We start from the raw sequence: 15,584 nt of genomic DNA on the forward strand, positions 1-15,584 counted from the left end.
GATCGGCTCTAGGAGGAGTGTCAGTCCCTGTGGGGTTATGCATCGCATTAGTCTCCGGGGAGGGCTGGGGTAGGAAATCACATACAGGACAGCTCGGCCTCCACGTGTTACGAGAAACATCTGGAAGTGGAGACCAGTCTTGCTCAACAGGGTTACTCCTATCTGGGGTTCGTCGTGTTTAGAGAAGGTTTTGCTTATTATGGATTTTGAGAGAAGGATCTGGGGAGGAAAGGAAGCCAAGCAGCACAAAGAAGCATCCTTTTATGGGTCAGGCCGAAACCTCACCCCATCGGCAATGGCTTACAGACCTCTGTGCAGCTGGAGCCCACGTGACCTGAAGCCCACCCAGCTGCAGCAGGTACCTGATCTTCCACCAGCCTTCCAGGTTTTTCTGGATGACCTCCACCACGGCCCCTCTCTCTAGGTTCATTTCATCCTGGTCGCGAGCCGTGTAGGGGTAGATGACCATGTACTTCTCCTCTGCGGGAACAAAGGGATGCTGGAGTAAGTCAAGGACACTGAGAGTCCCAGGAAGCTGATGGCCAAGGCTGTGACCATGAGATGCCCTTGCTCGCTGGAGGGAAGCGTTTCCTCCAGAGATTTCTGTGCCCCCGCTCAAGGCCCTCACTTAGCCCTGGATGACCCTGCGCAAGCAGCAATGAAACACAGGACAAAGGGCAGGTTCCAATCCCTCTGCAATCTCTCACAGAGTCACCCTCACCCTCCTCAAACCTGTGCCTTCAAGGTCACCTTCCTTGCCCTTGCTTTATGCCCTAGTCAGACGTTTGGCATGCTTCTCCCCCTCAGCCAGCTTTATTCCCCCTCCCATACAGGAATGACATTCCAATACACCGCATACTCTATTACTTATTGTGTTTCGGGTCTGTTCCCCCTGCTAGAATACAAATGCCTTGAAGGCAGGGGTTTGCTTCTGTCTCATTCATTCCTGGGCATGGTACCAGGGATATTTAGTAACTGGTTAGTAAATGAACAGGTCCCGAGGGCCTGGTGGGAGCCACCTCGCCCATGGCAGAGGAGGTTAAACCCTCTGGCTCCTCTCGCTGGTGGACGGCTCAGGGATGAGCTGGATTTGGCAGCCCGTGGTCTCCAGCTGAAATCAGTACCAAAGAGACAGCCGGTAATTTTCATTACCTAGCTAGTACCCAATCTTCATTTTTCATTCATTATTTCCAAGCCCCTGGATCCAACCATGACTGAAGCTCAGTTTAATTTTTTTAATTAATTTTTTATCGAGATATAATTGAACATTGTATTATTTTAGGTGTATAACATAATGATTACATATATATTATAACTATATACCACATATATTATAACTATATACCATATATATATATATATATATATATATATATATATATGACAAAATGACTGCCTGCTTCAACTTTAATTCATGTGACTGGGGTGCCGTCCACCCATTTTCTCTGGTTGCCGCATTCCTTCTCCCAAATGGCCCTACCCTCCTCCTAGGGAGCTGCCTCCAGTTTCATCTATGTCCCTCAGGCCTGGGCTCAGCTGAAAGGGTTGCACATTGTCACACTCAGGCAGGGCCCTCCAGGGAGCAAGAGAGTAACTGCCACCCCCAACACCATCAGCAACGACTGCGAAGCAGGAGAGCAGATGAGTGTCCCAGGGGAGCCCAGAGGGCTTTCCTGTTTTGGTTACATCCTGGCCCCCAGGGAGTGACCGAGCTGGCTGTGGGCTGGTGCGCATGGTTAGTGTGTCAGGGCTGGCTCTCTGGGAAAACACTGCGGGCTGTCTGTGGCCTGCCCAGCTGGTGTAGAGGGAGGCAGAGAACACACAGTGCGTTTGTTTATTTATTGATCTAGCCCACTGACCCGCTCCGTGGGGGCCGAGCTGACTCAAGTCGCACATATCCTGTGCACAGCAGAGTCAGCTGTTCCCCATGCTCACAGAGGCTGCAGGGTGGGGTGTGGGTGCTCGGAGGGCTGTGGGGATCGTTCAACCCTGTGGATGAATGCACAGTTCTGTATGGTTGGGTGAGAAGCGGTGCTGCTTGGGTCCGAAACTAAGCACAGTCAGTCCTACAGGCCCTGGACTCCTGGGGCTGGCACCCTGCAGCTCAACTGCCCAGAGGGACTCTCTAGCACGCAGAGGCGTCTGTGGGTTCCGTGGGAAGCTCAGTGATCTATAACAAAGCTTAAGGTGGAAGACTTTGTAGACTGCATGGTGGGTGCCTGCTGGCACTGCCACCGCTTAGCACCCATCTGCCCTTCCTCTGGTGCTGCTACCAGCCTCTGTCCACACGGTTTGGGTGAGACTGACCTCACCACCTCCTAAAGTGAGAGGAGGGTGCGTGATCCTGGCCTGGCATCCCCCTGGCCCCTGTATTTACTTCAGGGATGGCATGGCGCAAATGGATCAGTTGAAATCAATGCTGGGATTTGTGTTGAAGGAGAAGCACTTTCTTTGGTGGGTGTCCCTGAAGGGTGCCTAGAAATACTGTCACCATGAGAGAATGGTTCAAGCAAGGTCAAGAACGGAGCAGAGAGGTGACGAGAGTGAGTTCTCAGGCCCCAAGGATGCTTTTCAAGCGCCTGGATCCAGCCATGCCTGAAGCTGGACGAGCCCTACCCTGGGCTCTTCAGTGCTAGGAGTCAATATACCTCCCTTTTCGCTAAAGCCAGTTTGAAGTGGGTTTATTTCCCTTGCAACTCAAATGTACCTACCAAAAGGAGCAGGTCACTTGCTCAGCATTATAGAGGCCCCCAGACATCGTTTTTTTAACCTGGAAAACTTCAGAGCCCAGGCTTCCTCTTCCCCAAACCGACACGGCAACACACACACGGCACAGACGAGATCACTGTTTCTCACATGCAACAGGCACAGGCAGTCCCGGAGCAGGGAGGCGCATGCAGACGCAGGGACCTGCTCCAAACACCGAACAGGGAAGAAAGCTCTGAGGTAGACACCTTGACGCCAGCTGATGGCATACAAGTCCCCCAGGGTCCGGCGGCGGCCCACGGGCCGGGGCAAAGACCAGTACCTCCATGAGACTGGACGGGCAGCATGTGGAGGCGAAGGGCAGAAGGCAGAGATGAGAAGAAAGCACTTCCTGTGTCTCCAGGCAAAAAAAAGGCACCAACCACGTGTTCTCACTTAGGAGCAATTATTTCTGAGTCTATGCCAAAGCCAGGTGTCTCAGAAGGACCAAGTTCCTGAGTATTAACCTTGAACTTGAGTGAAGAGGCATCCAGTAGACATAATTCTATTCCTGGCATGATTATAAAGAGGCACTAAGAGAAGTGCTTCTGGCAGGGGGAAGAAAAATGTACAAATTCTTAGGAAAACATGGTCTCTCGCCCATCTTCTAGCTGTGTGACCCCAGGCAAGTGTCTCTGCCTTTCTGAGCCTGCTTTCTCATCTGTAAAATGGGGATAACAATCAGCCCCTTACGGCGGCATGCCTGTGGTAGTCATCATTAACTGTCTAAGAGAGCTGTGGTTTCCATGCAGCACACCGCCGCTCGGTAATCTGAGTCAATTCTGTAGCATACCCACGTGAGCCCAGCCCCTGCTGGGCCCTACGAACACTGAGCAAACCAACAGATGCTTTACTCTGACGGCTGTTGGCCACTAAATGCAAAACCCCATACGATTATTTTACTAACCTCTGAGCACCCTCTTATCCGATAGATGTATACTTAAGTGGCTTTGTGCTTTCTCAAAGCAGTCAACTAAAAGCCCCAAATTTCAACCCCAGGCAAGGCACAGCTATATGATAACAACTGTTCCTAGTTATTATTTTAGGTTCTCTGCCAAGAGCTTTGCATGTGGGATCTCATTTAACTAAAAAACAAACAAAAATCCATGATGTAGACTTCGCCATTTCCATTTTTAAAGGAGGTGGCTGAGTTGCAGAGAGCTTAAGTTTCCGGCCAAGTTCCCTCAGCCAGTAAGTGGTGCAGCTGAGATTCAAATTCAGGCTGTCTGACTCCCAAACTCTTCTGTTTATTAGCTAAGATGAACTCATGCTCTAATTTTAGGAATGCTTCTGGGGGGAAGAGAGTCAGGTAGGCCTTAGGATTTCTGACGTGCAGGTACCACCCTTCAGGACACCTGTAGGTAAAGTTCTCTGGGAAACAGGAGCGTGTGTGGCAAGTGAAGGCGGTCCGCTCTTGTCATGACACCCGGTCAGGACCATTAAACCGACAGAGAAAGCAGAGATCTTTACAGACGGCTTCAGGTGTCTTGCAACTGAGCTGGAAGCAGCCCCAGCAACTTGGCCATCAGAATCATTCGAGGGAAAGTGCCATGTTGACAGTGAATAGGCTGGGGCCTCCTGGGGTCCCGTGGAGGTGCCAAGGGCCCAGCAACTGTCAGCTTCACTTGGGTCGGCCCCCAAAGGACTTTTGGGACCTTCAGAAAAGACCCCTCAGCCCTGACCCCATGGCCTAGCTTCACGTCCATAAGCTCTTGAGACGTGGAGGCAGCTGAGACGTGGAGGCACAGGCGAAAGGCAGGGACTGGGTCAGGAGGCCCTCACAAAGGCGACAGCCGGCACAGGTCTCCCCAGCAAGCCCGAGGCTCAAGCGCGACTTACCTTCCTCAGGCTGGAGGGAGAACTCATCCTGCACACCATCCTGCCCTTCGAGGCAGGTTGCTGGGACCCAGCCTTGCTCTTCAGCGGTGCTGACGAACCACCAACCTGGGAAAATGAGGGTGCAGACTGACATTAGGTCAGGCATGAGCTCTGGGCGTCAGAATATAATAACGTTCAGCCACTATATGAGTCACTGCTCAGGGGAAGGCTAAAAAGGCACCATTTTATTGGTGAGACACAACTAGCCATGTTAGCTGACTGCTAACTGCTAAAGACGGGCTAACGAGAAACTCGCTCCTGAGGCTGGGCAAGGGGGGTAGAAAGGTGGCCCTGAATGGTGCGAGTAAAGAACGCGGCGACCTTCACTAAGCTGTGTGAGGTGCCGATCATTTTACTTGCTTTGTCTCATATCATCTTCATGTTCCCATCCCCACTGCACAGGTGACAAAACAAAGGCTCCATCAGGTGACAGACTTGTCCTGTCTGACACTGAAGCCAGCACCCTCGTAACTTCTCTGACTTTGTATCTGTTCACGTCAAGGTCAACCTGGCTGCAGATGTAACTGTTGAGGCCTTTCACCCAGACTGACCCTCCGTCTTTAGAGAAAAGAGCTTATGGTGGACAGAATAATGACCCATCAGAGATGTCCAGGTCCTAATCCCTGGGAACTGTGAATAAGCTACGTGGCAAAGGGGAAAGAAGGTAGTAGATGGGATTAAGGTTGCTAATCAGCTGACCTTCAGACAGGGAGATCATCCTGGGTTATACAGTTGGACCAATGTAATCACCAGGGTCCTTAAATACAGAAGAGGGAGGCAGAAGAGGCAGGGGGAGAGCTGGCGATGGAAGCAAAGCAGAGAGAACGTGCAACACTGCTGGCTCTGAAGACAGAGGGAGGGGCCATCGTACACACACACACACACACACACACACACACACACAGGCATACCTTGCTTTACTGTGCTTCGCTTTACTGGATGTCACAGATATTGCATTTTTTTTTACAAATTGAAGGTAAGATCCTCCACTGACAAAAAAAAAAAACACCTACAACTCGCTGAAGGTTCAGATGATAGGTAGCATTTTTGAGCAATGAAGTATTTTTAAATTAAGTTATGTGCATTTTTAAAGACATAATGCTACCGCACATTTAATAGACTATAGTATCATGTAAACATAACTTTTATATGCATTGGGAAACCAAAAAGTTCTGTGGCTCGCTCTATTGCGGTATTTGCTTCATTGCACTGGTCTAGGACCAAACCCACATTATCTCTGAGGTCTGTCTGTACGCGCACACACACGCGCATACAAACACACACACACACACACACACACACACACACACACGTGTGTGTGTGTTCACAATTATCAAAGAGTCATACCAACCTGATAGAAGGGCTATCTGGGGTTTGGAAAGGGAACTGGGGTTGAAGCTCATGGAAAAAACAGATTTTAATTTTATCATTAATGCATTAAGAAGAATGTATCCATGTAGTACTTGGGTAAGTAAAAAACATAGATAACTAAAAATAAATGTTGGCAGTTTGTTGGCCACTTGAAGATCTGACTTATCCAGCCTTTTTTCACTGCTGCCCTCTGGATATACCAGGCTGGTCCCCAACACTCCATCCTGGCTCCTCCTCTTCTGCAACTTCACTCAGGCAGGCAGCCCAGGGGAGTGGGCGTTCCTTTCTATAGTCCCCACAGAGCATCCCAGCTACACCCATACCTGCAAATTCATGCGCAGGAATCAGAAGGTTAGAAGGCCTTGGGGCCAGCTGGAATTGGTTTGGAATTCCAGCTCAGCAATGTGCTGGGAGATCATGGGTGAGTAACTGAGTCACTTGGGTGGAATTTTGGTTTCTTTAGCTGTAAAGCCGGGATAACAATTGCTACATTGAGCAATTAAGCACTTTTGGTTGACTAGTCCCGGCCTCCTGACTAATGGGACATGATCCACATACTGCTGGAAACATAAGTCTTTCCCCTATTGGTTGGACCTTAACTAGCTAGTAGGGTATCACAGAGACTGGCCCGCTAATATTGTTAGTCAGTGTCACATTTTAGCCACAACAAAGCCAGTGGGTTTATGCCACGTTTTCCTGGAGGGGGTACGCTTACTCCCTGCACCCTGCACTTTGCCTTGGCTGCTTTGTGGCTAAGAAGGCAGAAAGAAAGGAAACCCACATTTTTGAACACCTACTGTGTGCTTGGCACAGGTTTAGGCATTCCCTCTGGATTATGTCATTTAATCCTTATAACAGCCCTTTGGAGCAGAAGTTTGCTTTATTTTGCCGATGAGAGGCTTGATGGTCAGAGAGAAGCAACCTGGACTGCTGTGACATGGACAGTTCAGATGGAAACCCAGGCTATGTGACTCAATTGTACCACATTCTGTCCCAGTCCTGACCAGTATGTGACCAGTGGTCCCTGTGATGGGTAGGTACACTGAGGACACAGGCGGTGTGTCCAGTCCACAGCAGAGCCCACAGCTGATGAAGCCTCCCATGGTAATCAAAGAAAACCAACAGGGCAAATTTCCAATGGAATGCTGGACTTTGTGTCTCCAGGCGTTTTGAAACCAGAAGGAATGTTCATGTAATGTGAACCTCAGAACAAATTGGTAACATCTGACCCAACAAGATTCTGGTGAGTTATGACCAAGTGGGACCAAATGGGGACAGCTTTCTAGGAGGCCATCAGCTGATCTGTAGAAACTGACCGGCCTGGATTGGCTACTGCAGCTTCTGCGTTCCCAGGTGTTTGCTATCCTAGGGGCTTGTGGGAGTGTTGGGCAGGGAGGGAGGCGGTTTAGGTCCCTACCTGACTCGTTCTTCTCGATGATGTCCACCACCTGCCCCACGCTAAGGCTGATCTCTGAGCTCTCCTGCTTCTGGTAGTCTGCCACCACCACATACTGCTCCAGGACCATGGGGTCCACCGAGGTCAGGTCACTCCCTGTGGATACAAAACACTATCAGATGTCTCATCTGGCCACCACCACCCTCGCATGAAGGAGCAGGAGCCAGGGGAATAGGGAGGGTCAGGAGGGCATTCCAAATACAGAAAATAGTTGTTATAGGGCTTGTCTCAAGGGTCACCTCATCCATTCATTCTTTCATTCACTGGCTCACTCAACCACCAATATTAGCCAAGTGCCTGTCCTGTGCAAGCATTGTGCTAGGCACTGGAGGTTCAGAGTTGATTTAAGATATAGCACTTGCCCTGAAGAAGCTGACAGACTAGTGGGAAAGTTCGTTCATTCATATCGATCTATCTACCCACTCATCCATCAGCCATTATTCTCCCATCCATCCAAACATCCATTTATGCAACCAACTAAACATCCATTGATCTATCTAAGCAAATATCCATCCATCTAGCCATACATTCACCAACAATTCATCCATCCCAAATCCCTCATCCGTTAATTCATGAAGTCGCCAAGGATGTTCCAAACACTCTATTAGGTGCTGGGGGTACTAAAGTGAATAAAACGGATTATGACTCCCAGACTCAAGTAACTTAATCTAGTTGGGAAGACAGACACATATACAAGTACATACGATCAATAAGTATACCAGAAAAGAAAGGATTCGTTTTTGATAGATGCGTTTCCGGAAACAGCCAGGAAGCTGGACAAAGAATGGACGGGAAAGTGGAGGCTGCATGAACGGGGTGGTCAGCAAGACCTCTCTAAGGAGGCGACATAAAGCAGAGACCTGAGAGACAGGAGTCATGAGGAGATGGAGAAAGAACAGGGTGGGCAGGCTGTGAGGGGGGACAGGGCGTGGAGCCTTCCAAGATCTGGAAGGAGGTCAGGGTGGCTGAAGCCCAGTAGTGAGGAGCGTGGTCCTGGGTGAAGTCGCACAGGTAGGCCTGGGTCAGAGCAGGCGGGACCTGCTGGGCCAACGCAAGAAGTTTGGTTTTTTTTTTAACCCTGAAGTAGAAAGCCACTAAAGGGTTTGAAGAAAGGAATGACACGTGAAGACATACATCTTTAAGAAGATAATTCTGGCTGCCACATGGAGGACGGATCAGAGGCTGGAAAGAAAGCAAACAGGAGGCCAGATGAAGGTCATGGGCTGTCAAGCAAGAGGTGATGGTGGCTGTGGACCAGGGCAGGGCAGCGGGGCAGACGGGCTCCGGGAGAGGCCGATTCCCTGGGACGCGGAGTGGACGGTGCCCCCGGGAGTTGTGTGGCTCTGGTTAAGTACTAAGACACATCTGATAAACGAATACAAAGATATCACAGGATACGGGTAAAGGGACACGTGAGCTCATGCACCCCACAGAGAAGGAGATAGCGCATCCAGAGCAGCAGGCTGAATGTCGGGGGGGCGAAATGACATATGTGGCCACAGGACCCTGGTTTTCTCAAAGTCCTGATTCCCTACTGTGTCCATAAATAATGGAAATATCCAGGAAAGCCTCTATTTCTGTACCAAAAACCCCCAGTAGTGGAGGGGTGTGTGAGGGCTGGCTCACACTGAGGAGATTTTGTGCATCTTTTCCCAGCTCTCTTGGGTGGCGTCTTGTGGGTCGCTTGAACTTGGCCATGGTGGGAACATTTATACCACGGAAGCTGGCAAATGCTACAAAGCAGGGCTGTCCACCAGGGGGGTGGTTGTGAGGTATTTCCCAGCACACCACTGCGCTCCAGTCTCTGACATCCAGCGGTAAGCAGCACAAGGGCCCTTTGTTAGAACCGGGCACTGTGAACTTTCGATGTGGAAACCAGAAGGGGGCACAGTCGCCACGTTGAAGGGTCACCACTGTCTTTTCTACCAGACGGTGAGACCACGTCCCACATCTTGCTCACGTCTGCATTCCCTGGGGACATAGAACACTGTCAGGCGCACAGTAGGTGCTTAATAAACATCAAATGAGTAACCATGTCTGTCTTGTCCACTCAGCACATAGCACAGACACTCAATGGACATTTGTGAGGTGAAAGAACAAAGGATGAACGAAAACTTCTAGAAACTCTTCATTTCTGCACCAACTCTCCTAACCAGGCTGCCACCAGGATTTGGGGTAACTACGAGCAGTGACAGAAATGGGGACTCACTGTGAACAAGGCAGGAAGCCAGGAAATGAGGAGGGCAGGGAGCAGAGTTTAGGACCCAGGGCTGGCATGAGCAGATCGGTCACGGCACACGGCATTGCCGCTAAGGCTGGCTCCGGGGCCAGGCCCGAGTCCTGACTGTAGCTCTGCCCTTATGTCCATGGGGTTGCTTTTCTAGCCCCAATTCCTCCAGAGCATCCTGACTCCATTTCACCCCCCAACAACTCAATTTATCAAAACCAGGAATGCCAGGATTCAAACTAGGCCTTGGGGCCTTTAGCTGTCAGGTGGGGACACCTGCTGGTGGCCCGTGATGCTGCAGCAAAGCTCTACAATGCACCGTCTTGGCAATACCCTAGAATGCCTAGAACTGATGCTGGCAGCTAAGTTCTAGGAGCTGCAAGCGTGAAAGCAAAGCAGTCCTACGAAAGGAACAGCATTTTGTGGTCCAGCAGGAAATAAGAGATGAGGAAAAGGTGAGCAGAAAGGAGATTCAACAGTGGAAGGGTGATTTTATCACTGAGCGGGTGCTATCAAATATTCTCAAGAGGCCAGTGCCTCATCTACCAAAGAATTTTCTAGTTGGGCATGTTTTTATTCATGATGACCAGTCTTGAAACTTTAAAACAACTGCTATGGATGGAACTGCATCCCTACAAAATTCATCTGTTGTAGCCCGAACCCCTGTGTGATGTGATGGTATCAGCTTCGGGAGGTGAGAACATTCATTGAGGTCATGAGGGGATTCGTGTCTTTATAGGAGGTGACACCAGGGAGCTTGCCATGTGAGGACACAGAGAGAAGGCAGCAATATACAAGCCAGGAAGAGGGCCCTTACCAGGACACAACCATGCTAGCAAGCTGAACTTGGACTTCCAGCCTCCGTAGCTACGAGAAAATAAGTTTCTGTTGTTTAAGCCTCTTAGTCTACAGTATCTTGTTCCAGCAGCCTGAGCAGACCAATACAATGAGTAATGGCAAAGTGGAATTTTCTTTCCAGAAATCCATTATCCTGCCAGTATTGCTCAAAGAGTCAGTAAACAAGAGTATATTTCAATAAGGGCAGAAAAATTAGGAAGAAAGGTCACACGACCTATTAAATTTTGGTGGGAGGATTTTTTTTTTTTCCCTGCAGGATGAGCAGAATTTGAGACTGCGTTACCCAGAGTCTGCATGAGCCAGCCAGCCAGCCATGGCTGGGAAATTCTGGATAAACCTTCTCCAACTCAGAGTTCTCGCACAGAAATCTCAGGGCTTGGCTGTCACCTTAAAGCCCTTTCAAATTCAACCAATAAGGCTGGTTCTAACATAAAGGATGTGTTCAAAGGTCAACTAAAAACTCAGGCTCATCCCAGCGTGTGTTCTTCGTCTGCATGAAGAAAGATGCTATTTTCCACCCAGCTGAACTAAAAATAAATCCATCCCCCATCATTGCAGGTGAATGATGTAACAGTTGTTGCCACAAATTAGAGCTTCTTCTCTCTTTTCCAGACCAGTCCCCTCATCAAGCCTGTCTGACCGGACACTTTTGTTTTCACAAACCAGAGCTGTCTCTTTCCTCTCTTCTTCCCACCCATTCCCTCCAGGAAAGTCTGCACACTCAAGCCAGAAACTCTGTGACCAGCCCAAGAGTGGCCACTCTGCTCTTTTCTAAGAAACGTATTATTATCCTCGGGGTTCAAGAACTATTTGCAGCTCTAACAGGATGCCACGACTCTGGCCAGTACCTATTAAACCAAAAAGCAGAGCTGTAAACAGACTGGTTGGGAAGAGGCCAGAGTTCATTCCAGACGCCATACCTTAAGGCAAAGCGATGCAGTGCCTCTCCTATCTTCCTTGCAAGAATGGCCTTGGGGCCTGTACAGCCAACCACAGGCCTTGCACCCAGGGGACCAGAGCTGTTGAAATAGGAATTGCTACTGATGCTGCACAGGAAACTGTGTGCTTTGAATTAACAGTAGCAGAAGCGATAAAAACAGCAGCAAACACGTTGGGCTTGTTCTGTACACATTATTACAAATTCTATAGTAACCCTATAAGGTAGATTACTACTATTATCGCCTTTCTACAGATGAAGAAACTGAGGCCCATGAGATGAGGCTTCCTTTTTTACTTCTGGGATCTCTGTTTGGCCTCCTTACCCCATCCTTATCAGCCCCCTCAAATTTCTTGGCATCCTAGGTAAATAAAAGAACTTAGAATTCTGGACGCTTTGAAGACCAAGTTGGCTCCACGTGTGGTATGGGCTGGGGCCTTTGCAGATGTGGGGGATGATGCTGGGTCACAGGAAGAAAAAGTCGGGCGCCTGAATCTAAATTTATGAACCCCAGGCCTGTGAGAACTCAACCATTTCTCTGCGCGTACCCAAGTCCCACCTTCTCTTTTCCCACGATTGTTTTTGTTAGAAGAATTGTGCTGTGCAGGGAATGGAAAGAGCGTTAGGAAGGAAAATAACTGACTCTGGGGACAGTGGAAGTGAGTATGGGAGCTGCCTGAAACAGCAGTCGTCACTGCCCAGAACAGTGGCTGACTGAAGGAAGTACAGGGCGTGGCCTGGGGCTGAGGATGATGAGCGGATTGGCCCAAATCTACTGCACAGCCCTGCCTCCCAGCCCGTGTGCTGTCCCCTCAGCCCCAAATGGCCTTCGCTGGGTGGAAAGCTCCTGCTCACCCTTCACCCAGGGCGGCGGATCTCCAGGGACCCTCCTGTTTGACCCCTCTCTGCCACCTGAGAAGAACGCGCTTAGCTCTGAGTTACCACAGTCCTTCGTCTAAAGAGAATACAGGCATTTAACACCCTTCCGCATGGTTAGAAAGCTGTCTCTCTTCCCTGCTCCTCCAAGGCATTCTCAGGTCTCATCTGCTTTATAGTTTTTACGTATAGCATGAAATAATCTCCAATCCTTCTTTTTGGGAAACAGGGTAGAGTATCAACCAAACAATCCAGCATCCATCCATCCATCCGTCCATCCGTCCATCCCCCATTCATCCACTCATCCGTCCATCCATCCATCCATCCGTCCATCCATGTGGCTGTATCCCCACTATGGAGCTCAGGGCCGGGAGCATCAGAGGACCTCAGTAGGGGCATGCTGAATATTAAATGAAAAGGAGAAAATGGAACATTTTCTTACCAGATTTCTTTTTCCCAACATGCTCCCTGTACAGGAAAGAATAATGAGTCAGTATCTGTTGTACATTGTCAATGAGTTATTCCAATAGGAAACTGAGATTCTCCAGCCCACAACATCCCTAGTCAATGAATAAAATCCAAGCCAGCTCCAGGGATCGACTCCTTAAAAAAAGAATGAATTCCTCTTAATTCTCTCCCTTTGCCTGATACGTGCCCTGGTGCCCTGGGGACCAGCTCTCCACTCTATTCATAGAGTAGGGGACTCTGATGGGGAGCTCATGGGTTTGGGGCAGGCAGTGTGAGAGCAAAAGTCAGGTCCCCACACTGCAGCGAGCCTGATGCCCACCTCTTCAGGCCCAGCGGAGCCCCTGTCCCACTTCTTGGGGTCCTAAGACATGAAGCAGGAAGCACTTGGTGGTAAAACTGGTATTTTGGGGGCATGAAGGCTTTTGGATGAGCTGGCCCTCTGCTGGGAGAAGGGTGAGCATCTGGGAGGCCCGTGACTTTGACCTTATATGAGAAGAAGCACCTCCACGTGGTGCCCACTCCTTCCAGAGACTTACAGGAATCAGACAGACCAATTAGCTTCTCTGATGCCATCTATAAAAGACTGCAAAACCCAAGCATCTTGGCCCTGACGGCCAAGGAGCTGTGAAAACTGGCCATGTACCTACTATGTGACAGGCACTGCACCAAGCACTGCACACACGTCATCTACCCAAGCCTCAGCATGACCTTGTGAAGTAGGTATGACTATTAACTCCCATTCATGTGAGGAAATGGACTCTCCTGGAAAGTATCAGAATAAAACCCTAGCTCCAGGAAACTGAGGAAAGATCCTTTGAATGATTAAATGTAATACCCAGGATGGGGGTGGGGATGCCACCATATCAGCCCTGAACTCAGAAAACTCACCGTTGACCGTGTCCTAATTCTCCCACCTGTTATTTCATTTCAGCCTCCCTGTAACCCCATGACGTGGGTGGGACAGGTGACATGATCTCATTCCACAGACACAGCAACTGAGGCAGAAAGGCAGGGAGGTGACCCATCTGCCCGGGGGGCAGCTGGCTGCCTGGCCCGCAGACTGTAAACTCCCTGGCAACAGACTGCGCCTGTCGCGTCATCCCCGTGTTCCCTGAGTCCAGCATTGGGCCTGGCACTTGGCAGGCCCCCAATACCCACGTGCAGATGGGCAAACAATGCCGGTTGGGTGTTCAGAAAGGAAAAATACACAGGCCACCGCTTCTGAGCTTTTGGCAAGTTCCTAGAATTTGTACTTAGGGCGGCCTTTCACTCCTCACTGTGACACTAAGGCATACTGCTATTTCCATTTCACAGGAGGGAGTCGAGGCCCAGGGGTGAAGTAACGGCGACTGAAGGCTACACAGCCCACGAGTGATGCAGGTGGCACCTGAACCCCAATTGCACACCCAGGCTCTTTCCCTTAAGCCCGGTCGTCCCTCATGTTGGAGGCACACACACAAGCTGCAGAGAACTTAGGCGGAGACTCTGGCAAACCTGGGGAAGAGTCACCTCCACCTCTTTCAAACTGTGTGACCCTGGGCGAATGTCTTTCATTACCCTGAGTTTCAGCTTCCTCATCTGTCAACTGGGAATGAAAGTTCCTTACCTGGCAGTTTCATGGGAGAATAAGTGACAACTGAAGACTATAAGCTCCAGTCTCTGATTAACCTAGAAATTAGCCCTGAAGCAGGAGCTGGCTGTCTAGCCCTGGAAGCCCGGGAGGACTAGAGACAAAGGTGCTTTGAGAGAGAATATTTTACCCTGTCTTGTTACATCGATAAGAGCTGGGGAATGTTTCCCAGACACAAATGCTAAAGACATCAAGAACAGAAACACGAGCCAGGATGGGCCAAGGGCCCAATATTATCAGGTTTATACTTATTATGCACTTTTTTTTTTTTTAAAGAAACTGTCTTGTCTCAGGGTCAGCAAACCACTCTCATATGGGGTTCTGATTCAAAGGTTTACTGTTCCTTGTGGAATGTCTTCCCTAATTTCAAAGCCACACATCTGCGTGCTGGTCTGAGAAGCTGGGTTCACTCTGTGCTTGTCATAGGAAATGGTTTTTATGGGAATATGTTTATTGCAGGAAGTGAAGTTTACTCATGTGTGCGGTGGTTACACCATTAGTGCTGAGCGATCAGCTGACTGTCTGTGGCCCCTGAAACTGATTCTGCGTGTCACGGCCTGTGTATGCAGAAATGGCCTGACTCCGCTAGCTAAAGCTCTTTGACGCTTTCTCCTTGCAGGGCTACTTTAAAAACTAAGCTTTGTGATTTCAATAGATTCATTTCCAAAATGCAACATGAGTCATTTTAGCTCGACATATGCAAAGTGCTTAGCGCACTGTAACTGTTTTACAAACACTAGCCTGGGTTATTACAGCTGTTTGGGGCACTAGGTCAGGCTCAGAGCTCAGCAGGGCAGTTCGCCTCCTGTACAGAGCCTGGCCGGCCCTTCTTGGCCCTTCTTGGCCCTTCCTGACAGGTGCCAGCTCTTGCTCCTATGACCCCCGGGACAGTATGCAGTGTTTCATGCCAGCAGGGCTGTTGGTACCATCAGCTCTTGGTGTGTAAAGGCCGGCACACTGCACGTTGAGAATCTACAACGTGCAGAGCCGTTGCAGATATGCACCGACAGGTAGCTGCAGGGAGAAGTGAGAGGGAGGCAGGGGCTGCGGTGGGCGTTCTGGACAGCGGTGGAGCCTGCAGACCAGCATCAAACCCTGGCACTGGCCTCACTGGCAATGGGACCTGGAGCAGGTCTCG

General features: G+C 49.8%; 1 protein-coding gene across 1 annotated transcript in view; it reads right to left on the reverse strand.

Annotated features, from left to right (window-relative positions):
• Nucleotides 1-15,584, reverse strand: part of SH3PXD2B (SH3 and PX domains 2B) — a 72,856-nt gene that overhangs the window by 15,443 nt on the left and 41,829 nt on the right. Inside the window, exons 6-9 of the mRNA XM_019635938.1 lie at nucleotides 12,791-12,816; nucleotides 7,412-7,546; nucleotides 4,585-4,689; nucleotides 363-480 (exon numbers count right to left, since the gene is read on the reverse strand). Coding sequence (XP_019491483.1) covers nucleotides 363-480; nucleotides 4,585-4,689; nucleotides 7,412-7,546; nucleotides 12,791-12,816 — 384 coding nt within the window. The remainder of the gene's footprint in view (nucleotides 1-362; nucleotides 481-4,584; nucleotides 4,690-7,411; nucleotides 7,547-12,790; nucleotides 12,817-15,584) is intronic.

Source organism: Hipposideros armiger, unplaced genomic scaffold (assembly GCF_001890085.2).
Source record: "Hipposideros armiger isolate ML-2016 unplaced genomic scaffold, ASM189008v1 scaffold_25, whole genome shotgun sequence".
Taxonomy (NCBI): Eukaryota; Metazoa; Chordata; class Mammalia; order Chiroptera; family Hipposideridae; genus Hipposideros; species Hipposideros armiger.